Raw genomic sequence first — 23,792 nt, forward strand, 5'->3', positions numbered from 1 at the left:
CTATAAGTTATGTAAAAGCTGTTGATATTACCTCTTACGTATTCCGATAAGGTTCTTTTGCTAACTGTAGTTTTGATGAGATGTAAAAGTCTTTATAAGAGTTTATGAAAAGTCTTAGCCATGTTTATAAGATGATCGACAACTCCATAATCATCGTCAAGAAAGATGGTATGACGAATCATGGTCAATTATAGTTACTCAGTAGCGCCACCTAATAACTCTAACGACTATAAGAATTCGAATCAGTTATGGCCAATAGAGAATCCATAAGTAGATTGTGGTTTTTATTATTTTCAATCTCTTGTATAAAATTGGTAACTATATATAAACTATGAACAAAGCTTCATTCATCTCTTGAATCTATAAGCAATTTCTTCAATCTTAATTTAATCACCAAGATATCAACATACATTTTATATTCTGCAATCAAAGTCTTCCGCATTAGATATAACTGTTCAGTAAAACAAAGATCGAATAGAACTAACGGAACACCAACCTTGTTAGATTTATTATATGCCTTCATTAATATCATTTGATCATTTAAACTTGAATATATTGTTTCTTCAAATTGTTTCAATTGATAATAATAATAAGTTTGACAACCGCCTGGTTGTTTGTTGGTATAATTAAATATATTATTCCAAAGGGTGAATGAAGCTTTTCTGGTTACTTCATGAATTTCATCAAATGTTTCTTCCATTAATGAATCGAATTCAGCAATAATTGATTCGACTCCATCATTAAGTTTTACAAGTTGTTTAGACATTTTCTACTTTGATTGATCGATTTGATAACTGATTGACCCTTTTTACTCAATCCTGAAGGTTGTTCTAAATTTTTTGCAGCATTTTTTTGGTGCCTAGAAATTATTTGGTTGATCCTTTAACAAACGAACTCCTTATAGACAAGATGTAGCTTACATAGAATAGACCGGTGATCTTAGTGATGAGCTAATCAGACTTTTATGAGACTTAGATATTCGACACTCTGATGTCTTTAATAGAATAGTGGTGATAAAAGCAAGCAGCAGTCACTTTGAAACCTTTATTGGTTCAACTCTTTTATTAAACGCTACTCTGACAAATAGTAATAGGAAACGCTAGACCCTTCTGGTTTCTAGTAGTAGTCTGTCCAATTGTTACTTTTGGGAAAGAAAGATCAATTCAAACTCAATTGGATAAGTCGCCGTTTAGAACAATAATGCCATTTTGTGTGACTGACTAATTGGGCCAAATTGTAAACATGCGTAATGACTAATTTGAAGTTGACTGAGTATAAAAACACATGAATTTTCCCTTGAATTAAAAGTCTATTTTCCTTTCTTTCTTTCTTCTTTAGCACTTGCTAACTAATCAAATAGTTTACAATCCATTCAATTCAATACTCATGTTGATTTATTAAATTAAATTGGCTGGTAAGAGTGGCGACTATCGAGTAGATCGCACTGAGGTGGTTCATATGATTAATTTATATTATATCCAATATGGTTAGGTTGACGCTACTTGCTGCTTGACGATTGGTCTTCGGGGGCTCCGTAATTAGATACTTCTATATATAACTTTGGCTGTTCCCCCTCTAATTATAATTTCTCCCGTTTTAATATACAATTAATTAAAAACCTTGTTCAACAATGTAGACTGTATTTACGTAAATTATAAGATTAACAATATATACAAACAAGAAATAACTCTATAAACTATCCATTGGCAAAACAGTATCAGAAATAGGTATCTTCTTATCCTTTAACCCGTAGAATAAATCTCTTAAACGATCCTTCCCCATATCAACCTCGCCTACAAATTCGCCATCTATTTGCAAAGGATTAAACCTTCCCTCGGGGAAATATGGCTCCAAAGTATCAATAAACCCATTCCCAGCATCAAAATGATTGAAATAATGAAACCCAATCGAATCTCCCTTCTTCTCCACCTCTTGTCTCTCCCATTCCTTTTGTTCTTGTACAGTGGGCAAGGTCCTCAAACCTGACCATACACCAGCTATAGCAGCAGCACTGGCTTCCATAGTATGGAAATTTAATTGCGAAACAGCTACTCCAATAGTTGCTAATGTTGGATCCTGTTGGTTGAAAGTATGAAGATATAACCCTTGGACACGCGATGCATTACCTGGGTTAATAATCTTCAAATTCTGTTGTTGTTGTAAGAACGGGAAATGGAAATGATAACCGGTTGACAATAAGATCTTATCGAATCTTCCTGTTGATCCATCATCGAAATGAACCAATCCTGTCTCGGGGTCGATTTTGGAGATAGTTGTTTGGGGGATAATACCATCGGAGACTAATGCATCGTTTATGAATGGAAATACCGCATTTTTGCCTCGTTTGGAATTAGTGGTTGATTTAGCTATGGGTACGATATATTGCAACAAATTAATTGTGGAAATCCCTCCACCGATAACCAATACATCCAAATCTTTGAATTCTTCGGGATCTCTGAATGATTTGGCATGCATAAGAACACCGGGGAATTTCGCATTAAACCCTGCCATTCCCGGGATGTTTGGAATAAATGGAACTGTGTAATGACCATTTGCAATCACCACAGCATCAAATGATTCTAAATACCATTCAGACTCATCTCTGTTTTCATTCTTCTTACGAATACTAATATCCCATTTCCCGGTATCTTGATTCTTAATCAAATTCTCAACAGTACTATTCACTCTAACATATTCATCCAACTTTTCGGCCTTAATAAAATCACTAAATCTACCGGATAATTCTTGATGATACATAAAGGGATAAATCTTTCTCTCAGTCGTATCATAATATTTCTCTTCATTTTCCATGAATGAAAACCTCGTGAATCTAGCGGGAATATTAGTGAATAAATTAGGATATATCCCACTCCTGCTCCATTCTAATTCATTATCCAACCAAACCTCCTTCACGCCCCTGTTCTCATTCCGTTTCGGATTCGTAATATCACTATCTTCAATCCCTTGTGGAGGAATATTCCTAGGCCTGATGATTTCAGGAAGGTGATAAGACTCAGTATCCAAAATCTGCTGCGGTGGGACCGGTAAATCAGCCTCTTGAGTCACAGGGGTCCAAATACCACCAGCGGCGGATTTTTGTTCAAATACGACGATTTTGGAAAATAGAGGGTTGGTGGGTCTGGTGGTGGTTCCAACGGTTGACTTTCCTTCTTTGGAAGTATGGAGAAATTCATAAAGGGCTGCAAGACCAGCAGGACCGGCGCCGATGATTGCAACGGAGTTTATATCGAATTTAACCATGGTTGTAAGGAGTGGATCTATGTGTGATTATGCGGGTAGAAGTAAAATGAATGGATCGGTTGCCTATTTTATAGATTTCGGTTTCTGAAAAAAGAAAGTTTGGAGATGGAATGGATAAGTAGTCTGTAGATTCGTGATATTACGCAATATATAGGTTAGTATCTAGCAATAGCGTATGAAAAGAAACCTGTTTGTATGAAGATTTGCAACTGTGGCATAAAGGCTAAACCAATTGTGCAATTGCATCGCATCATCTCAACATCTGGATCAATTCATTTTTCCGCTGTGGCTAAACCTAATTTTTTACGTCAAAAAAAGAAAGAAAAGTGCTAAAAAATAAATCCGTCGTCTAAATTGGTTGCAGAAAACGATTCTCCGAGGAATGGTAGCGTTACATCCAACTCTCTTGCAACAATTTCAATTCTTTAAGGCAATGCCATGTATTCAAAAAAATCTCTATAATGCATTTATAAACGAACTCAAACTAAAACTACTTAAATAAAATAAAAATGAAAAAGTCATTGATCAATCTATATATAATATAACCCATAGTATTCTTACTTACACCCAGTCAACTTATTCTTGGGGAATTTATATCCTGCATCTTCAAACAACGTCAAATTCACATTTTCATAAACATTCAAATGCAGCTGAATATAATTATAAGTAGGAAAGCCACTTGGATCACATCCAATATTGATCTGATCTGCTGGTTGATATACCCTCACGTAATCAATACTCATCGTCACGGGGAACACCAAAGAATTCCAATCGATATATGCCCAATTATTAGAAATACCAAGATTCATAATCAAAGACATCGGTTCTTTTGAAAGAGGTCTCCAACCAATATTCCCATTTGGATGAAGTGCTTGAGAATAAACAGTTAATGTTGGGTTTTCTCCAACAAACCAGGTGAGATATCCCTTATTTGGATCATTCAAATATTCAAATCCATATCGTTGGAAATTATGTGGCATATCTTCTCCAAATTCATACCAAGTATGATTCAAAGTAGTAGTACCAGAAAGTGCTTGTTGAAAAGGTCCTCCAGCATAAGTATTCATAGTTGTGACTGAGTCATTATGAATTGCAACAAAATCGTAATCAGGAATGTACCAAATATCAAATGGAGCCAATTGTAAAGATTGAGAAGCAACCCCCAAATTTGGTTTTTTGCCTGTAGGATCACTTGACATTTCCGCCTCTAAAACATCGATTTCGGGTGCACCTCTACCCACACCTGGATTTGGATGATCTTCTCCAGGACAAGTACATGAATTCAATCTCTGTCCTGGTAAATAACTTATCCCATCAGGAGAGGATTGATTAGGAGTAATACCGGCATCACAGGATTCATAAGAATATGGCCAGACTCCTTCTGTCAGGGCTAAATACCCTGGACGACCTAAGTTCCCCATGGTCCATAAACCGGGCCACAATCCACTTACATTACCATAATTGGGTAATCTGGCGGAGAATTCGATTTTTCCTTGGGTGAAACAGAATTTATTCCAACTTTGGACCATACCACTTCTATAAAACAAATTATGATTCTTGAATGCATCCATACGTAAATTCAACGTTCCATTGGCGGTGGTGACTGCATCAGGATCATACCATTCCAAATCCTTGGTTGCATCATAATGTAAATCTGGCGCGGTGAAAAATTGATCATCACCTTCATAGAATGTTCTTCCTACAGCATTGAATTCATCACTGAATACCAAAGGCCATTCATCTCCATTTTGACTCTTCCATGTCATTGCTTCTTGTGGTGTGTCCGGATCAACAAGTTCTTGTCTGATGGCGGATAACATCGGATATTCATATCTGGTTAAAACTTCATATACTTGAACACCATGATAATGATTAGTGACTCCACTATATGTAAGTGCCGGAACTAAAATAAAGACCATTAATCCAGCAAGGAATAATATTATCAATGCAAGCATCCCGGTGAAGGATCTTCTATCCATATTTTTCAAATCATGCATAAATCTATTCTTATCATATTCCGCATCTTCAATTGGATCAGGATTGTGTAAATAATCATCTGGTTCTTTTTCGTCGATATGCAATGGGAATGACAGGGCAGGATATCCTCCGAATGGCGAAAGGTCGGCAATTGGAGGCGGTGGGGTAGAGCTACTAGAACTGTTCACTGATGAAGCACCCGTACTTTCTTGTGACACAGATATTGGTATATTGTTCCCATTGTTGTTGAATGGGAAGCGTAATTGTGATGCTAACGAAAGAGAGCTTTGTACTCTTGATCCCGCTAAGCTTGGATATCTGTCATATTCTGCCGGTGAAGCACTCATTAATCTTGTATGATCATCAGGGGTTTCGAGTAACATATTTGAACTTCCTCCATTGGAATAATATCCTGTTCCCTCTGTGAATCTATGTGCTTGGGGATTGTGAAGATGGGGTATAGATGATTCTGATGAGGATGCCGACGAGGATGATGATGAGTATACGAAGGTGGGTGGTTGTCTTGGTGGTGGTTGTATTTGGTCAGCAAATGGATTTTGATGATTTAAAGTATGTGAATCTTGGGAATTTGCGTCCAGTGCAATATCATCACTTTTGCTTCCATTGTGGCCATTCCTGTTTGCGGAAATGTTAAACTGAGGAGTATTGGATGTTAAATCTCGCGTGGACATTGGTACTTGTGTTTATGTATAATATGAATAGTTGTGGATGGATAAATGTTAGGACCCTGAAACGAAAAGAAATTTGGTGGTGGTGGCTTTCTTGGATCAAATCTAGATTCTTAATCTTTCTCTAGAAGTAAATAACGAATGACTTAAAAGGAATAAAATGAATGTGGAAGAAGAAGAAGAAGAAGAAGAGAATAATGGGTAAAGATCTTCGGAAGAATAAGGAATTAAGTTTTTCCTGTTCAGATTTTCACCTGTGGAATTGAAACAAGTTTATGCGATCTGCGACTGCGATCTGCAATGTAGTGTGTGGTGAAAAAAAAAATAAAAAATTTTTATTGCTAAGAAAAGTTAAAAAATTTCTTTTGAATATTTTTTTGCGTTTTTCGGTTCTCGAATCTGTTTCTTTGTTTCGATTTTTTTTTTTATTTTCTTGTTTTGTTTTATTTTTTTTTTGACAGATCAAGTTTTAACCTAATTTGTATGTTGCTTCTATGCAGGATATTAATATATTAAGAGAAAAAACGTTTTGCTCAAATGATGATGCTTTTGTTGTTTCATCTTTCTCTGTTTGTACACATTCTCTGTTTCGTCTAATTCAATAGAGTTTAGATGAATTAAGTTTGTATATAATTGCTATAGTGCAATTAACAAGTATGAGATCTATTGTTGTCATCTGAGGAGTAACGTGTTTCGTTTGAGAGGTTTTGAAACCTGAAATTTGTAAAGATCTTTGAAAGGAGAGAGAAAAGGAAACAATTAACGAGAATAGCATTTGATTTTGTATCGCGTTTATTTTATTGTATTTTGAAGTTTTAGTATTTTTTTAGCTTTAATCAGAAAGTCAATGAGTGGAAGCTAGATTCACACACACACACACTATGTAAGAAACAACAGCAAATATAAAATATATTATTTATGAAACCTTACTCAAAGCATGTATGTATATATATATTAGCTCATCGGCATTGATATGAAACTTTAAATGCATTATGACATGACCATTCTGTGTTGTTTAATGTGCGATGATGAAACTTATTTCGAGGCAGTGTTACAAACACATTTGACACAAAACACTCATACTGTCACGTGACTAGTTTTGTTTCTAAATTTAGAATCATTTGACAGCTAAGCAGCATCACTTTTATTTATCTTGCATATTACACTGATAACATTTATAGAAGATTGTATCCATTGAGCCTTGGATTGTTTACTTGAACTGACTGTTAATATGCCTTTTTAAAAGATTCAGCATTGATCCCTTTTCTTCAGACAAATAGGAATCGATGTTATTGACTGGGGATAATCCCATATCTTTCAATATATACTAGTCAATTCTATCTCTGAACCTCAAACAACATTCCTAGAACTCGTACACTATGGTCTCTAGAAGTTTTGGTATTGGTTCGTTTATTTAACTTAAGAATATATTGTAGGGTGCTGATCTTTTTAAAAATAGAAATTCAGTTTATATTTCGTAAAATTAATTGCGAAAAACTCCATTCCACAACACATACATACATTGCCTCGTTAATGAGACAAAGCGGTTATATAACGAGCTTTATTTGAGGCTTTGAAGTCTCTCCAAGCATTATCGCACTATCTGGTAATCTGATATTGTTTAATCGTAGTTTCGATGTTTGAAAAGAAGAGTCGCTTATATCACATTAGTCACCTTAAAGGTTCCTCTCTCTCTCAATTTTCTTTAATTTTATTTTTAATTATAATTTATTTTTTTGCAGCTAAATTTAAATTTATGATCATTCATCATTAGCAATTACGATGGCACTGATAATCACTTATTATATATTATATATATATTATTTGCAAAAGTAAATAATCATTTAATGAGTTCAGATTTTTCATTCTCTTTATGTTTCCTTAGTTTCCTCAATTAATAATTTGTCTTATATTTATAGATAGACTCTTCCTCCGCCAATGTCACGAGACTTAACTTATAATACTCCACAATTCAGTGTAACCAATGCTGATGGAGAACAAGAATTTCAATTCCATAGCCATAACCACTCATATACAAGTATACAAGATGCCATAGATGAAACACCTCCAGAATCATTCAATTCAAACCCTTCAAATGAATCATTGCCAGGATTCACTCCCATAGATACTTCTGAATACCATCCATCTCATTATGAGCGATTAGATGATGGTTCATTATACACTACTAACTCGACTGCATATTCGAACACATCTACTTATTCCAAAGATGGCGCATCGTCTTCCATATATGAGATGCAGTCGTATGAAACAACCGCCAATAATGATGATGCCTCTCCTTTTGGAGGATACTCGCCAAATGCTTTTTTCTTATATTGGGAGGAAAAAGAACCCGATGATTATTTACATAATCCTGATCCAATTGAAGATGCGAAATATGAAAGTAATCGATTTTGGTATGATTTGAAAAGTATGGACCGGAGATCATTTTTTGGATTGTTAACATTTATATTCATGTTCTTCGCCGCTCTTGGTATTTTCATCTTATTACCAATATTGTCATATGGTGCAAAATTTACCCCATCTGTCACCACAGGAATCAAACTTACGGATTATGTGTATCCCATGATCTCTTCCATCCGAACCAACCTAGTAGACCCCGACACACCAAAAGAAGCACTCACATGGACCAACCCCTTAACAAACGAGACATGGCCTCTCGTATTCTCCGACGAATTCAACACGGAAGGAAGAACATTCTACGACGGGGATGATCAATTCTTCACGGCGATGGATTTCCATTATGCTGCCACCAATGATTTGGAATGGTATGACCCTGACGCGGTAACTACCGCTAACGGAACCTTAAACCTCCGCTTGGATGCATTTAAGAATCATGATTTGCTTTATAGATCAGGTATGGTCCAAAGCTGGAATAAATTCTGTTTCACCCAAGGAAAAATCGAATTCTCAGCCCGGTTACCTGGTTACGGGAACATATCGGGTTTATGGCCCGGTTTATGGACGATGGGAAATCTTGGACGTCCAGGGTATTTAGCCACCACGGATGGAGTATGGCCATATACGTATAGTACTTGTGATGCCGGTATAACCCCCAATCAATCCTCTCTGGACGGGATCAGTTATTTGCCAGGTCAACGACTCAATTCGTGTACTTGTCCAGGCGAAGACCATCCAAATCCAGGTACCGGAAGAGGTGCTCCTGAGATTGATGTTGTCGAAGCCCAGATTTCAGGGATTGGACAAGTTTCACAATCGTTACAAGTCGCGCCTTATGATATTTGGTACATGCCCGACTATTCATTTTTAGAAATCTACAATGCTTCAATCACACATATGAATACATATGCTGGTGGTCCGTTCCAACAGGCCGTATCCGGATTGACGATGTTGAATACCTCATGGTATGAATACGGGGACACTGCACATAATTTCCAAAAATACGGGTTTGAGTATTTGAACGACGATACTACCGGATATGTGACCTGGTTTGTCGGAGATGCACCGGCTTGGACAGTGAAGGCATTTGCATTACATCCGAATGGGAATGTTGGCTGGAGACAGATCCCGAAGGAGCCATTGGCGTTGATTATGAATTTGGGGTTATCGAATAATTGGGCATATATTGATTGGCTTAGTTTGGTATTTCCATCGACAATGAGTGTTGATTATGTAAGATTATATCAGCCAGAAGGACAGGTGAACTTGGGTTGTGATCCGGAAGGATATCCTACCCAAGAGTATATTCAGAAACATTTGAACATTTATGAAAATGTGAATTTCACGCTGTATGAGGATGCTGGGTATACGATGCCTAAGAATAAATTAACCGGATGTTAGAATAGTGTTTGATATCAATTTAATGTTTTGGATAGTTTTATTAGACGATATTCTTACGAGTAATTATACTTATCTCTTAACGATCTAATCATCCTATTTGTTTCCTCAATTAAGCTCCAAATCTATTCTATATACATACAATCCCATGATTTGCACCAGGATAAATGTCATCCAATTCTTTCACATTCTTACCCAATGCAAAATTCCCCTGTGACAAATTAACAAAATTAATAATCCCATGATTTACAATCGCAAACACTGTAGTCAGATTTCCAGCTTTCAACTTCTCATCACGTAATTTAAGATATTTATTCCGAAGTTGAATATTTTGTGATAATTTAGAATGACGTTCTGCTTGTCTTGCTTGTCGTATTTCCTTTTTTGATAATGGCATTGTGTTTTTCTTCTTTTTGGACGCAGCGGTAGTTGGTCCTGAGCCAGGCGATTTAATCTTCGGCACTACTTGATTCTGTAAAGTGTGAATTTTCGAAAGTGATGGGAAAGAGCTGGATTTGGATGTATCCATTACAAATAATTGGAAATCTGGTGGAGGAGGCGATTTTTTGGAAAATGAATTGGTAGGCTTCCAAACATTAAACGTTATCTGAACATCATTACCCTTCTTGCAAGTAATTGTCTCATTTGCTAACGATAATGATTTGTATATATCTCTATAATTGAAGTAGTGTTTGGTTTTGAAATGTAAACTATGTCCAATCGGATATGACATCAATCCCCATTCTCTTGCGATTGATTTAAGATATCTAAATCTTTCTTGTGTGGCATCATCGACTTCTTTCACACCTTCCTGGGGATTAATTCGCTCTGGATCGAAATTATATTCCTGAATCATATACCCCAACCTTTTCAAATATGAATAAATCTGATACTTTGCGACATCCAACCCCGCCAAACAATACAAATATTCCAAATCAATAGCCATCAATCTCCCTTCAACATCGAACTTCACACCCTCATTGTCGACACCGCTTTCCAAATACGTTTCATACTCTTCATCAGCAAGATATACAACCATACTCCCCCTTTCGACCAAATATACACACTCATAACAATTCAACGCTTGACCTCCTTTAATCTTTCCAAAATTCTCTGGTCGTCCAACATCCCGAAAATAATTCCCCTTCGGATGGGCAATAAAACAATTATTCACCTTTGGTCTCCAAACACCAATCAATGATTGCTTGATATGATGACCGCGGACACTTGAGAGAGCATCATACATTGCCCGACGCGATTCTTGGAGAGCGGTTGATTGGATGATGGTTCCATCGGGTTCAAATTCTTTTTCACCTCGTTTTGGGATGGCAGTGGTGGCAGCCGAGGAGCCCGATTTGGAGAGGAGTTTCCAGTCTTGGATTTCATCTTCTATATCGTGGGTTGTGGCTTCAGACTTGGGGATTGTGGCTTCATCGTCGTCTTCGGACATGTCGAGATAAATGGGAGGTTAGGTGATTGATCGGTGGGAAAGAGGTTAGGTTGGAAAAATATTTGGGGCGAGATGTGATGATTTGTGTGGCTCACAGAGGCAGATGTAGAACAAAAAAATCAAATTTTGATACGAGTCTTCTTCACCAATACTTCCACTTCCTTATCAAGTATACCCGATAAATGGTGTCTGAGACTACGACCACTGGATTTTGTGGCTATGCTGTCGAAATTCCCAGAGATGCTTTTTATCTTACTACCGATATTATGAGTGATGTTTGTATGCACCTGGATTTACTTCATGACTACAAACCTTTGAACAGTCCACAAACATTTACGCATTCCAGTGGCAAGCAGGGAATTATTAAAGGACGAGGAACCTTGAAGTTATCCGTAACAAAAGATCAAGTCATTAAGGTTCTAAATGTCGCCTACGTTCCGGAATGGGAACGGAATGTGCTCAATCCATTACACATAGAAGGTTGTGAAAGTGGAACGTTTTACGAACACGGCGGCCAGGTGATTCATAGAAGATTTGGTATGATTGCATACGAAGAATGTCGTAAATATAGATTGTCGTTAAAGGTAATTCCTCCAATGTGTCCGTCCCGCGATTCGGATGCAGTTTATTTTTCAACGACGGCCAGAGAGAAATGTTGTCGTGACTGGACTTTGCCTCACGACTATAAACCGTATGCCAAGCCCCAAAGAGTAGGCACTTTAGCCGGCGGATCATCCACAAAAGTCGGAACTGGAACTTTGAAGATAACTGACGGTAGCACAATCTTTACTTTTACTGATGTTGTGTACGTACCGGACGCTTACATTAATTTCATCAATCCTAATCTGTTTTTACTTGATTATACTGACTCGCTTTCTACTACAACGGATGGTATTCGTCATTCACGTTTTGGAATGATTGGAGTACATGAAGGGTATCCTCGATGGTTACTCCGATCGACGTTGCGTGTAATTCGGCCAGTCAATCGTGCCAATTAAGCATAAGACGAAAATGGACAGGGCAAACGAAGAATCTAATTTATGCTGAATAGGCAGATGTGCTTCTGGTTGTATTGGGAATGATAATGTATGGAAAATCGAGCTCGGTTGCACACGTCAGCCCGAAATAATGAAGTTTCGGCTAGAAGAAAACACCAGCGTTAACATTTTTCTTGACCCTGACTGTAATCATGCAAGCTTCGAATCTTTTTAAAATTTTCATTTGATTACTCTAGACCTTATAGAGAGATTATTGTAATATTACACGGATTATTAATGTAGCATCTTTATAAACCAAAGGAATGAGTTTGGAAAAGCATTTGGTAGCGAGGTCTTTATCTTTGCCATACTATCACCAAAAAAAATTAAAAACAAGTATCCAAAACCGTTGTTTCAAATTATCAGGCTTATCCGAATAAGACTTCTGCGACGATGAGTATTGGGTACTGTGGAATTGCTGTCCATATACCCAGAGATGCCTTTTATCTTAATACAGAGGTTTTAGCCGATATTTGTATGCATCTGGATTTACTTCATCACTACAAACCTTTGATCATTCCACAAACATTTATGGATGCCAGTGGCGAGCACGGTACTATTGAAGGACGAGGAACATTGAAAATGGCTACAGAAGATGGTGATGTGATTAGGGTCCCAAATGTTGCCCACGTCCCAGAATGGAAAGATAACGAGCTCAACCCTTTACACATTGCATGTTTTCAAGATGACGAAGTTTACGAGGATGACAACAAGGTGATCCATAGGAGCCTAGGTAAGATTGCCTACATTGATGCTTTCGGCAGATATAGATTGTCATTAAAGATCATCCCTCAGGAGTGTCCATCCACCGACTTGAACGCGGTTTATTTCTCAACAACAGCTCGCGAGAAGATTTGTCGTGACTGGACTTTGCTTCATGACTATAAGCCATATGCTGAAGAACAAATAGAAGGCAGTTTAGTCGGGGGAACAACAAGAATTGCTGGAACTGGAACCTTGAAGATGACGGATGGTAATAATAGGATCTTTAGTTTTACGAATGTCGCGTACATCCCAGAGTCTAAAATAAATATGATTAATCCTCATCAATTTTTACTTAGTGAGACTGACACTCTTTCCATCGATGCTGTTGGAATTAGTCACTCACGTATTGGAAGGATTGGAGTATATGAAGGTTCTCCTAGATGGTTACTTAGATCAACGTTAAGTGTCATTCGTCCAGACAACCATGCCGATTATGGGAAGTATAAGGTTGGATAGTGAAAGGAAGAAATCAATGAAGCACAACTAGGTAAATTGTGCTTTTGGAAGGATTGCAAAGTCGGCTGGTTAATAAGGGAGCGTTCTGCAAGAGGCAAATCTATGAATGCTCGGTTCGTATTTTCATCCAGTGGTAGTCAGTCTCTTAAGCTATAGTTTGACCAGTCAGAGATTAACTTTTATTTGATTAGCTTAGATTTAATTAACTTTAACTAGCGATTTTATCAAACAACTGAAATTTTAAATTTTTTTTTTGGCTCGTCTTAAGTAATTCTAAATTTCCACATCCACACTATACTCCTTTACTCAATATGAGTTACATGGTTGCAAATGCCCTGAAGTTCCTAAGTTGGCTAAATGAATTTCTCCCGTTGGATCCCTGTGAACCACGCGATAAGAATAATTTTTATTTTGGCTATAGTTCCTTATCTTGTTTTTGTATGAACTTGGATTTACTTCATGACTACAAACCCTCAGAGAAGAAAAGTATAATAAAAACACCACATGGCGATATCGACGCTGTTGAAGGATTTGGATCGTTGAAGCTCGATACTGTTCAGGGCATTGTGACCATTCCAGGCGTAGCCTAGGTGCCAACAGCTAAAAGCAACCAGATACACACTGCAAAGTTATCTCTGTCCGAGGAGTTTCGCATAGGCCCCGATGAAATAACTTGCGAATCCTTTGGAAGGATCGGGATATTTGAAGATTCTACATATAGATTGACATTGGATGTTATTCGTCCATATACCGAAAGTATTTTGAAAGATCTCTCGAGTGTTAAATATCCAATATATTTTGCTACTACTATTAAAACACAGATTTGTCGGGACTGGACTTTACTTCACGAATATAGACCAGCAAATGACGAACGAAAAGCTAATGCTGAAACCAATTCAGCTGGCACCATTATCGGATATGGGAGCTTGAAGGTGACAGATGGGAAGGAACGCTGGAAGATTTTCAACGTTGCCTATGTCCCCGAGGCTAAGCTTAATATGATAAACCCTGACTTGTTCCTATTCTCTGATAGTGACTCGGTTTTCATTAAAAAATCTGGTATTTACCATTCCAGTCTTGGAAGGATTGGAGTCTCTGAGGGCAGCTCCACGAGATTGTTTAGATCAACATTAGGAGTCATTCCTCCAATAAACCACGCCAATCACGGATCAAGGAAGTGAAAAGGCGCAGATCCAAGAGAAAAGCACGGTTTAGTGGATGATGTAAGTAAGATTCTCAAAGTCAAATTCATGAAATTAACCAAATGTCAATGAATCAAGTGGATGAAGTGTAACACCTAGTAGAACAAGGTATGTATCTTCATATTTTATAGACCTATCTTTGGTTATTGGTATTTTAGATCAAGTTCAGGTAGAAGGAATTTAAGGCATGCAAATGAGAAACTCCTGATTGAATGGAGTTACTTCTTTCCCAGTTTGATTTTAATAACCATTAAGATTAATTGAAGAAATTATAGTAAAACTCTCGTGAAAGAACGATTGAGCGACCCCCAGCGGGAAACATATAATCTTACGGACCATCGAACTGAGGTACTGGTATTTTATTTCCTTGAGCAGCAAAAAGAAATTAAGCAGGATTTGTGTTGTATATCAAATGCCTTTACTCAGACAGCAAACCCCACGCGACTCAACCAAGATTTATATTTAGCCAATTTTGGTAATTCGTAAAGGCGACTTCGCGGCACTTGTGGCAAAAGCACACGAAGAACAATGAAAGACCCAATTTTTCATTGCCCCTGACTAAAGCCTTCATCTAACACCTCTTCTTTTTCCTACAACCTTACCATCAAAAATGAGTATTATGTTCCCAGAGCAAGTTGCTCTCCTTGATAATAATGCAATCTATCTTGTACAGCTGTTAGAACCGATACTTGAATCAACAGGGATTTAATTCATGACTACCAACAAGTAACCTCACCACAACAACTTCAGACAATGTTTGGAGACTCCGGGAATATTGAAGGTTTTGGAACATTTAAACTGGAAACGGACATTTTATGGCAAAATCATTGAAATTCCAAATTTTGTCTACGAGCCAACATATAGACATAATCAGATCAATCCTATTAGGTTCATAGAAAAGGATGAATCCTACGTCATGACTCGCAGACATGGCTTGCGCAGTGACCGCTTAGGAAAATTTGGAGAGTTTGATCCCTTGACTAACTTAACTAAGTTACCATTGCGGATTATTCGTCCAACTGATTGGACACATGAAGATTCGAAGTAGAGTAAATAGAACGAATCACTCTTTTAGATAAATTTCTCCTTTAATAAATTATACATCTAGTCCAATACATCACTAAGAAGACTTGACAGTTCATTTTGGGATATTCTATCCTACAATTCCTCCCAAATATTTAAGCTACTCTGCTGATTGACAAATCTATATGGAGAGAGTATGTGCGGTGGCAATCCACCCAGCAAAGGTACCTATATATACCTCTCAAAGTTTAGTTTTAATGCCAAGTAAGAACTTGACAGTGAAGCGAGAACGAAAAATTCTTCTGAACTCAAATTCGAAACTACGTCTACTTTATTCCCTAATACCCACATCTGTTTGTTTTCCTTTTGAAATATTTATTCAAAAATGAGTATAATGCTTCTAGATCACGCTAGCTTCCTTGATAAGAATCATTTTTATCTTGTCACTAGTGCTGAATATCATGTTTGTATGAACTTGGATTTGCTCACTGACTACAGACCTCTCGCAACTCCCAAGCAACCCAGTGATCCTTTCTCTGAAGGGAATATCCGAGGATGGGGAACCTTGAAGTTAATGACTGAAGACGGGAGGATCATTACCATCCCGAAAGTTGCTTACATTCCCGAATCAAGAAATAATCAGCTCAACCCTTTGAGTTTAACAAGCAATGGAAATGACCATGTCTTATTCCATTCATCAGGTGTTAGGCACATGGGCTTAGGTGAGATTGGTGTCCATGAACGATCCACCACTAGACTATATAGGTTGACGTTACCAATTATTCGTCCAGAGACTAGAATCCCAAAGCTAAATCCGATTGATAAGGATGCCTTTTATCTACTCGATGATGCTATCATGAATATTACCAGGGATTGGACTATGCTTCACAACTATAAGGCATCAAGCGCCAAAAAGTATGTTGGAATATCGGATACTATAAATGACGAAATTCTAGGATATGGGGACTTGTGGTTGCGTATTGGTAGTACAGGTATTAAAATTCTGAATATTGCTTATGTTCCCGGCTTTAAATGGAATCTTCTCGACACTAATGAATTATTGCCTATTCTCGCTGAGTGTATTCTGACAGGGAAATGTACTGAAGTTCCTCATACATGTCAGGGTCATGCTGGAAACCATGGATGTCCCCCACAAAAGGTATATAAGTTAACATTGCCAGTTAGTCGCCCAGATAATCGTGCTAACCAATCATATAAGAAGCGGAAACTCGAAAGGTAAAAGACGACAGGGCAGCTAGAATACCTTCTAGAAAATCGGGCAGATGGTTTTATAGCATAATGATTAGTGAGACCAGGCTGATAGGCAAACAGATACAAACCGGTGGAATCGCCCAAACGGATGGAATAAAGTAAGTACTTTTATGTATTTATTTGATATATAATGTGCGGAGATCAATCTAAGTGCGAAGACTATCATTAAACTGAGATAATGTGGAGAACCTAATTGGTTTGTTTTAATTGACAAAGATCCAACAAGAGCTATTTAGGCTTATTTTATATATCAACTTGGGGTAGCCTCGCAGTATGCTTTATGATTTATTGATCATAAAAGTCACCTACAATGCAAAGAAAACCCCCCAATAGTATATGACCTAGATAATTCACGTAGAAACCGCGCCTATGTATGTCGGTAATAATAAATAATATTGGCTCAACAAGTTTATTCGCTCCCCAGAATGTAAACAAATAGAGGATTGTTCGTTAAACCTTTTCTTTTTCTCTGGTTACTAGATCGCCGATTCTAATATAAGATCTAAGTATGAACGCGAAAGGGCCATTCAGGACACCGTTGATGCTTATTTGACGGACCCAAGCCTATCAGTCCTTCCACGGTTCATGGAAGAATGAATGGCGTTCCGAGCATGTTAGTAGCACAAGACACAAACAAGAAATTGACAACAATACAAGAAAGAATGGATTAAGGATGCTAACCATGAACACAAGTGTATTTCTGATAAACCGATAAAGGCACTAGCTACCGCAATTTCCAAATTGAATGGCGACCCAGAAGAATTATATCCTGGACGGGTCAGAGATTTCCGCAAGAGGTATAATGATACCATTGAATCAGATTCCGAGACAGATCGTGTATCTGTAGCATTTAAGTCGATAACTCTTTAGGATATAAAGGAAATGATTTTTGTATTGAGGGATCCTAAAGTTTGAAATCATTCAAAGGATCTAGTTGAACAAACATTGATTGACATATGCGACCAGAACATTTTCTATATTGCAGCTCTGAAACTTGAAAATGCCAGACTAGACTCTCAAATAGCAGAGTTAACCTCTACGGGTAATACGATAGGTATAAAGCCAAATTGGACCGTACTGTTTGTCTCACCGAGACTCAGACTGTAACTCACGTCTGGCAATCGCAAGGTTCGAAGGAATATATTGGGTATAAAGTTCAAAGATAAAGTCATAAGAAACGATATTGTTCTGAAACGGTAAACCATCTCGGAATTGAAAGTTGTTATCCAATGTGCTAGGTAAGTATTTTGCAATTTATGATTCTTATCTTGAATTTTTGTGTGTTTACGACTCTCTTGTTATTAGCCAATTGTATATTAACGGCATATTGGTATTCAAACTAGCTGCTTTTCTTTACGAATTTAATCAAAATGAATTTCGCCGCTTGGACATGGCACATTCTACTTTGATGAACATCTCTTTTGTTTCTAGTAGCATACCAATTTTTTGCAGGCTTTAGTTCAAGACTATAAACACTTAATCAGACCAAAAGTACTAAATATATACCCCGCAAAGATCAATATTATTGAATAATACTCAGCATTGAAGTCACAAAGTAATAAAGTTAGTTAGCTCAATGTCTCTAGAAAATCCTAGATAAAGAATTGGCAGCGCACCGGAAATTAGGAGTGTATCAAATGTCAAATTGACTTCGTGTTTTGTTTACCCCGATCAAATATTACTTCCCATCTTCATTGGCCACTTTCCTTATTACCTTCACCAAAATGAGTCTCATGCTTGCATCAGAGATGGCCAATCTCGACAGGAACGCGATTTATCTTGTGACAAGTGCTCAAACTAATGTCTGTATGAATGTTGGTTTGCTTACTGATTACAAAATGTTATCTAAACCAAAATTACTAAGGACAGTCTATGGTACTACTTCAGTTATTGAAGGTGAAGGAACGTTGGTTTTGATCCACAATCACGAGAAAATTATCATTCCAAATGTTGCATATGTTCCAGGATTTAATAATAATCAACTCAATCCTAGACTGTTGTTTAAGCCTAATCAGCCAACTCATTTTCTTTTGGATGCAAATGGAATGACTAGCCCCATTTTAGGAAGATTCGGAATCGTAGACCCTGGCACCAATTTATATAAGTTGACATTAAAGATACAACTTCCAACACCCAGAGCTCCCTTGCCCGAAGATGAGAATGCAATTTATTTTAATACTAGTTCTGATCATCATGTGTGTCGGGATTGGACCTTGTTGCACAACTATAAACCATTTACTGAACCTTCACTCATCACTATTAATAAAAAGAAGGGTTATATTATGGGAACTGGAACGTTGAAATTGGTCGATGAAAATAATGGAATTTATCTTTTTAGGGACATCCCATTCGTGCCGGAGATTAACCGTAACATAGTTAATCCCATTCGTCTATTATCGGAGCGTAATGATAGACTTTCATTCGATGGTAATTGTATTACTCATTCACGTTTTGGGAAGATTGGTGTTCGTGATGGTTTGACTGCGTTGTATAGAACGACCTTACACCTTGATCCTCCAACTAATCGAGCCCACCAATCAAGGAAACGAAAACACGAGTAAAAGCTACAGAGCAAGCTAATATATAAGGTCCCCAGATATGAGGTTGTGAATCGTTAATTAAATCAGAACCTAAGACAAGGGCACAGACGCGTATACAAATTCTCCCTAGTAGGTAACAGGTAATTTTATAATATGTATCGTCGAATATAATTATTTCTGACTAGTTAAATTCATGAGTATAGTAAATTGACAATCTTGCTAGGCAAATTCTTTTGCATGAAGATAGCCTTTCTTGTTGTTGTTGCAAAACTTATTCTGATAGGTCGTTTAGAAATTTCGCGACCATTTCATATTCACCAGATCGCAATTTTTTTGATGGACAAATTGAAAATTAGCCTTCAGAATTTGATTTCTTCTCGTTGAAAGGTTGCTGATTTTTGCAATATACAAGGAGAATAATGACAGACAATCCAGTCACTTTTCAACAAGTGGTATGTTCAACGTTTATTCTTACTCCAAAGACTATCTGGATTTGAGAAGGGCTTATTATGGACATTTAGTACATGTGATGGGAACACACCTCGACCACAAGATTCTGACCAGTTCAGTGGCAACACATCGAGAGGTCCTATCACTCAGTATGTATGTCACATTTATGCCCATTCCAATAATGCTGAAGAGATTTTCCCAACTAAATCAACCAGATTTATAGGGTTTTTTTCATATCATGTACTAATAAATACAAATAGGCGGAATCAATATTACAAGACATGTTAACAAACATAGTCAAGCAACAAACTCTAACCACCATAGCCAATCACATAAGTATCGAAAGAGAAACGGCAGGCAATCATGATGAGAATTTCCCCCATATTACAAATTTACAAGTTGGACTGACTTTGGATATATTTGGACAAGATAAGAATAAATTAAAAGTCGCCGAAACTTCACGATATTTCCCCTGTGAAAATTGTGGAAGAAAGATCGCTGGTGGAAGATTTGCATCCCATGTTAACAAATGTTTGGAAAGAAGGAGGAAGTAGGATAATTGAAATGGTGGCAATGCAACAAGACATTTTCGAAATCCTTTGTGGAGGTGGGGGGTGGGGGAATGGGTTGTTGTTGCGTGTACGTGTACTGGTTGCGGGTTGCTTACAATCACTGTGGCACCGGGTGGTGTATTGGGAAATTTTATTGCCGATATGGTCAGAAGTAGCCGATTTCATTGTCGTGAATGGGGGGCATGAACCCCATAAAATAGGATTAGGGGAAAAAATGGAGCCATGGGGGGAGGGGGTCATTGAGAGGAAGAGGGTGGGGTCATTGAGAGGAAGAGGGTGGGCCAAGACATGCTGCACTACGGCCTTTAGGCATTTCTCCTTAAAGTTCCCGTGGAATGAGTCCGAGGTCTATGTAGCATTAATTGGGATACAGAAATAATGACTTCATAGATTTAATCAAAAGTTTGTTGGGGGGGGAGGAACTATTAGTTCGAAATGGAGAGTTCCTCCATAGGCTCAAATTATGGTAGAAAAGTGGAAAAACAGAAATAGGAAGTCCAATGCGATGTTATTTTAAAGCCTGGGGGTGCTATTGAAGATTCACTACAATATTGTTTAGTTGCCACTGATATGTGAAACAATCATCTTTCTCCGTTATTAAAATAAAATGCAAAATAATGAAAAGTGGGAAACAGACAGATTTCATTGATAGAAAAAAAAAAAAAAGAAAATGCTTTTTGCGGGGAAAGAGGGAAAAGTCTATAACCTTTGTTTATTTGCTTAATTGCCTTTGATACCCATGGATAACCGAAACTTATTCTATTTTTACAGTTTATAGAAGTTTTTAATAGAATAATGTCTGCATTTCGTATTAGATCGAGTGACCTCCACTTTCGTCTTTGCTAATTATATAAACTGTACCCATCCCCTTCCTCAGACAGCTCCCAAAAAAAAAGAGCATATCAATTGTTGCAAAAAAACATAACTGACACTCACTCATCCAGACAAACAAATGACAGACACATTATTCCCCAAAGGTGATTTCACAAAAGAAATTGCCTTAACTCAATTACCATTCAAAACTAACATTCTTGATAATGTTCCTATCAAAGGCACAAAAATCAATGCCAATTATTCTCCAATCTACAGAAACAAAGCATTCCCTAGTAGATTGATCAAATCAATTCATCCTGATTTAGACTCATACTACCAATTCTTTATGAATGCCGCTGAATTATACAAAGACAAACCATGTCTTGGTTGGAGACCATATGATTATGTTTCCAAAACTTCTGCTGATCGCTTTGAAAGCTGGACTTATGGAGAAGTCAGTGAGAAGAAGAAACATATTGGTGCTGGTTTTATTAGATCATTATTAGAAAATCCATTTAAGAATCTTGAATTAGAATCTCATAAGAAGATTGAATATCATTTAAGAGATTGGTCAAATTATGGGAATAAATTAGGTGCGTTAGATAATGAAGATTGTGCAGTTGAAAAAGACACTTCATTTATTTTGTCGATTTTTTCAACTAATCGTGTTGAATGGATGTTAACTGATTTGGCATGTAGTGCTTATTCCATTACTAATACTGCTTTGTATGATACTTTAGGTGCGAATATTACTGAATATCTTTTAGAATTGACTAAATCCCCAATTGTGGTTTGTTCAATGGATAAAATTGAATTATTATTGAAACTTAAAGAGAAATATCCTAAAGAATTAGCTGATCTTATTTCAATTGTTTCAATGGATCCAGTTAAGTTCATCCCCACCGAGATTTTTGAATATGCATATTCTTTAAAAGTTGTGATTCAAGATTTACAACAAATTGAAGACATTGGTGCAAAGCGTCCAATCAATGAATTACCACCTTCTCCAGATGCATTATACACCATCTCATTCACCTCGGGAACTACTGGATCCAAACCTAAAGGTGCCATGATTTCCCATCAAAATGTAGCTGCATATGCATCATTCTTATTATGTTTTGAACCACAACCTACTGCAACTGACAATAAAGCATTTGTCTTTTTACCATTGACTCATATCTATGAACGTGAAACTAGTACTTTTGCAATTGCAACTGGTTATTATTTAGGATTCCCACAATTGACAGTCGGTCAAACTGGTATTAATACTTTTAATAACTTAATTGACGATTTAAGAATCTTTAAACCAACTTATTTTTCAATTGTTCCTAGAATCTTAACTAGAATGGAAGCTTTAGTAAAGAGTAAAATCAAGGAATTACCAGAAGATGAACAAGATAAGGTTAACAAAATCGTTCAATACAAAATGAGAGAACAATCCAAATATGATGGTAGTACCGGATATGATTCTACTTTTGATAACTATGGTCCATATAAGGAATTACGTACTTTTATTGGATTTGATAATTTGAAATGGGTTCAAACTGCATCAGCTCCAATTTCTCCATCATCAATTGTTTATTTGAAAGCTAGTTTAAATATGGGTATTCGTCAATTATACGGTTTAACCGAAGTAGGTGCTGCTATCACCTGTAGTGACGCCTATGAGATGAAGCCTGGTTCTTGTGGAAGTATTAGTCTTTCTGGAGAGTTCAAATTACGTAGTGCTCGTGAGATGGGATATGATGTTGCCAACAATCAAGGTGAGATTTTAATTAGAGGTCCACAAATTTTCAAAGGATATTATTATAATAAACAAGAAACCGTTGCTAATTTTAATGAAGACGGATGGTTCCATTCTGGTGATATTGGAAGTGTTGACCCAAAGACTGGTAGGATTTTTATTGTTGATAGGGTGAAGAATTTCTTTAAGATGCAACAAGGAGAATATATCTCGCCGGAAAAGATTGAAAATAGATATTTGAGTTCAAATCCTACAATTGCTCAATTGTATGTTCATGGAAATTCCTTGAAACCATATTTAGTGGGTATTGTTGGGATTGAATATGAAAAAGGGTTGAGATTTTTAAATCAAAACTTTGGATATAATAAGATTGCCATGAGTCCTGATGAATTGGTTCAAGAAATGAATAAAGTCGATATTAAGACTAAGTTCTTAGAAGGAATGAATAAGAATGTTAAGGACAAATTAAGTGGATATGAAATTTTACATAATATTCATATTGAAATTAATCCATTGACTGTAGAAAGAGACGTTGTTACTCCTACTTTTAAGATTAGAAGACCGGTTGCTTCTAAGTTTTTTGCCAAAGTTTTCCATAGATTGTATGAGATTGAACAATCATTGGTTATTAAAGCTAAGTTAAAGACTGCTAAATTGTAGTGGTCTCTTCTTTTTTTTACTATTAGTTCCTATTCGTTTAGATAAGTTTTATAATTGTGTAAGTG

The 23,792-nt window shown here is 36.9% G+C and overlaps 12 protein-coding genes across 12 annotated transcripts; 8 read left to right on the forward strand and 4 right to left on the reverse strand. All coding sequences in view use genetic code 12, as the record gives it.

Moving 5' to 3' along the window:
• Window positions 1-343: 343 nt before the first annotated feature.
• On the reverse strand, window positions 344-766 carry J8A68_002351 (uncharacterized protein; the record flags this gene model as incomplete). The annotated part of the gene is made up of 1 exon (XM_049406092.1): window positions 344-766. The coding sequence occupies one exon, from the start codon at window positions 764-766 to the stop codon at window positions 344-346; it is 423 nt and encodes a 140-aa protein (XP_049264329.1).
• Window positions 767-1,689: 923 nt separating this feature from the next.
• On the reverse strand, window positions 1,690-3,261 carry J8A68_002352 (uncharacterized protein; the record flags this gene model as incomplete). The annotated part of the gene is made up of 1 exon (XM_049406093.1): window positions 1,690-3,261. One exon carries the CDS (start codon window positions 3,259-3,261, stop codon window positions 1,690-1,692), a length of 1,572 nt encoding a protein of 523 aa, XP_049264330.1.
• Window positions 3,262-3,818: 557 nt separating this feature from the next.
• KRE6 (beta-glucan synthesis-associated protein) lies at window positions 3,819-5,930 on the reverse strand (the record flags this gene model as incomplete). The annotated part of the gene is made up of 1 exon (XM_049406094.1): window positions 3,819-5,930. One exon carries the CDS (start codon window positions 5,928-5,930, stop codon window positions 3,819-3,821), a length of 2,112 nt encoding a protein of 703 aa, XP_049264331.1.
• Window positions 5,931-7,865: 1,935 nt separating this feature from the next.
• On the forward strand, window positions 7,866-9,746 carry J8A68_002354 (SKN1/KRE6 family beta-glucan synthesis-associated protein; the record flags this gene model as incomplete). The annotated part of the gene is made up of 1 exon (XM_049406095.1): window positions 7,866-9,746. One exon carries the CDS (start codon window positions 7,866-7,868, stop codon window positions 9,744-9,746), a length of 1,881 nt encoding a protein of 626 aa, XP_049264332.1.
• A 127-nt stretch (window positions 9,747-9,873) lies between these two features.
• On the reverse strand, window positions 9,874-11,193 carry J8A68_002355 (tRNA splicing endonuclease subunit; the record flags this gene model as incomplete). The annotated part of the gene is made up of 1 exon (XM_049406096.1): window positions 9,874-11,193. One exon carries the CDS (start codon window positions 11,191-11,193, stop codon window positions 9,874-9,876), a length of 1,320 nt encoding a protein of 439 aa, XP_049264333.1.
• A 182-nt stretch (window positions 11,194-11,375) lies between these two features.
• J8A68_002356 (uncharacterized protein) lies at window positions 11,376-12,191 on the forward strand (the record flags this gene model as incomplete). Its single annotated transcript, XM_049406098.1, has 1 exon — window positions 11,376-12,191. The coding sequence occupies one exon, from the start codon at window positions 11,376-11,378 to the stop codon at window positions 12,189-12,191; it is 816 nt and encodes a 271-aa protein (XP_049264334.1).
• Window positions 12,192-12,623: 432 nt separating this feature from the next.
• J8A68_002357 (uncharacterized protein) lies at window positions 12,624-13,451 on the forward strand (the record flags this gene model as incomplete). Its single annotated transcript, XM_049406099.1, has 1 exon — window positions 12,624-13,451. One exon carries the CDS (start codon window positions 12,624-12,626, stop codon window positions 13,449-13,451), a length of 828 nt encoding a protein of 275 aa, XP_049264335.1.
• A 311-nt stretch (window positions 13,452-13,762) lies between these two features.
• Window positions 13,763-14,632, forward strand: J8A68_002358 (uncharacterized protein; the record flags this gene model as incomplete). The annotated part of the gene is made up of 2 exons (XM_049406100.1): window positions 13,763-13,774; window positions 14,042-14,632. The coding sequence occupies 2 exons, from the start codon at window positions 13,763-13,765 to the stop codon at window positions 14,630-14,632; spliced, it is 603 nt and encodes a 200-aa protein (XP_049264336.1).
• Window positions 14,633-16,061: 1,429 nt separating this feature from the next.
• J8A68_002359 (uncharacterized protein) lies at window positions 16,062-17,818 on the forward strand (the record flags this gene model as incomplete). The annotated part of the gene is made up of 3 exons (XM_049406101.1): window positions 16,062-16,835; window positions 17,520-17,561; window positions 17,642-17,818. The coding sequence occupies 3 exons, from the start codon at window positions 16,062-16,064 to the stop codon at window positions 17,816-17,818; spliced, it is 993 nt and encodes a 330-aa protein (XP_049264337.1).
• Window positions 17,819-18,672: 854 nt separating this feature from the next.
• Window positions 18,673-19,509, forward strand: J8A68_002360 (uncharacterized protein; the record flags this gene model as incomplete). The annotated part of the gene is made up of 1 exon (XM_049406102.1): window positions 18,673-19,509. One exon carries the CDS (start codon window positions 18,673-18,675, stop codon window positions 19,507-19,509), a length of 837 nt encoding a protein of 278 aa, XP_049264338.1.
• A 398-nt stretch (window positions 19,510-19,907) lies between these two features.
• Window positions 19,908-20,492, forward strand: J8A68_002361 (SAGA histone acetyltransferase complex subunit; the record flags this gene model as incomplete). Its single annotated transcript, XM_049406103.1, has 3 exons — window positions 19,908-19,951; window positions 20,010-20,091; window positions 20,199-20,492. The coding sequence occupies 3 exons, from the start codon at window positions 19,908-19,910 to the stop codon at window positions 20,490-20,492; spliced, it is 420 nt and encodes a 139-aa protein (XP_049264339.1).
• A 970-nt stretch (window positions 20,493-21,462) lies between these two features.
• Window positions 21,463-23,727, forward strand: FAA2 (Faa2p; the record flags this gene model as incomplete). Its single annotated transcript, XM_049406104.1, has 1 exon — window positions 21,463-23,727. One exon carries the CDS (start codon window positions 21,463-21,465, stop codon window positions 23,725-23,727), a length of 2,265 nt encoding a protein of 754 aa, XP_049264340.1.
• Between the last annotated feature and the right edge of the window lie 65 nt (window positions 23,728-23,792).

Source organism: Hemisphaericaspora subhashii (genome assembly GCF_019202705.1).
Source record: "Hemisphaericaspora subhashii strain CBS 10753 chromosome Unknown scaffold78, whole genome shotgun sequence".
NCBI classification, from domain to species: domain Eukaryota; kingdom Fungi; phylum Ascomycota; class Pichiomycetes; order Serinales; family Debaryomycetaceae; genus Hemisphaericaspora; species Hemisphaericaspora subhashii.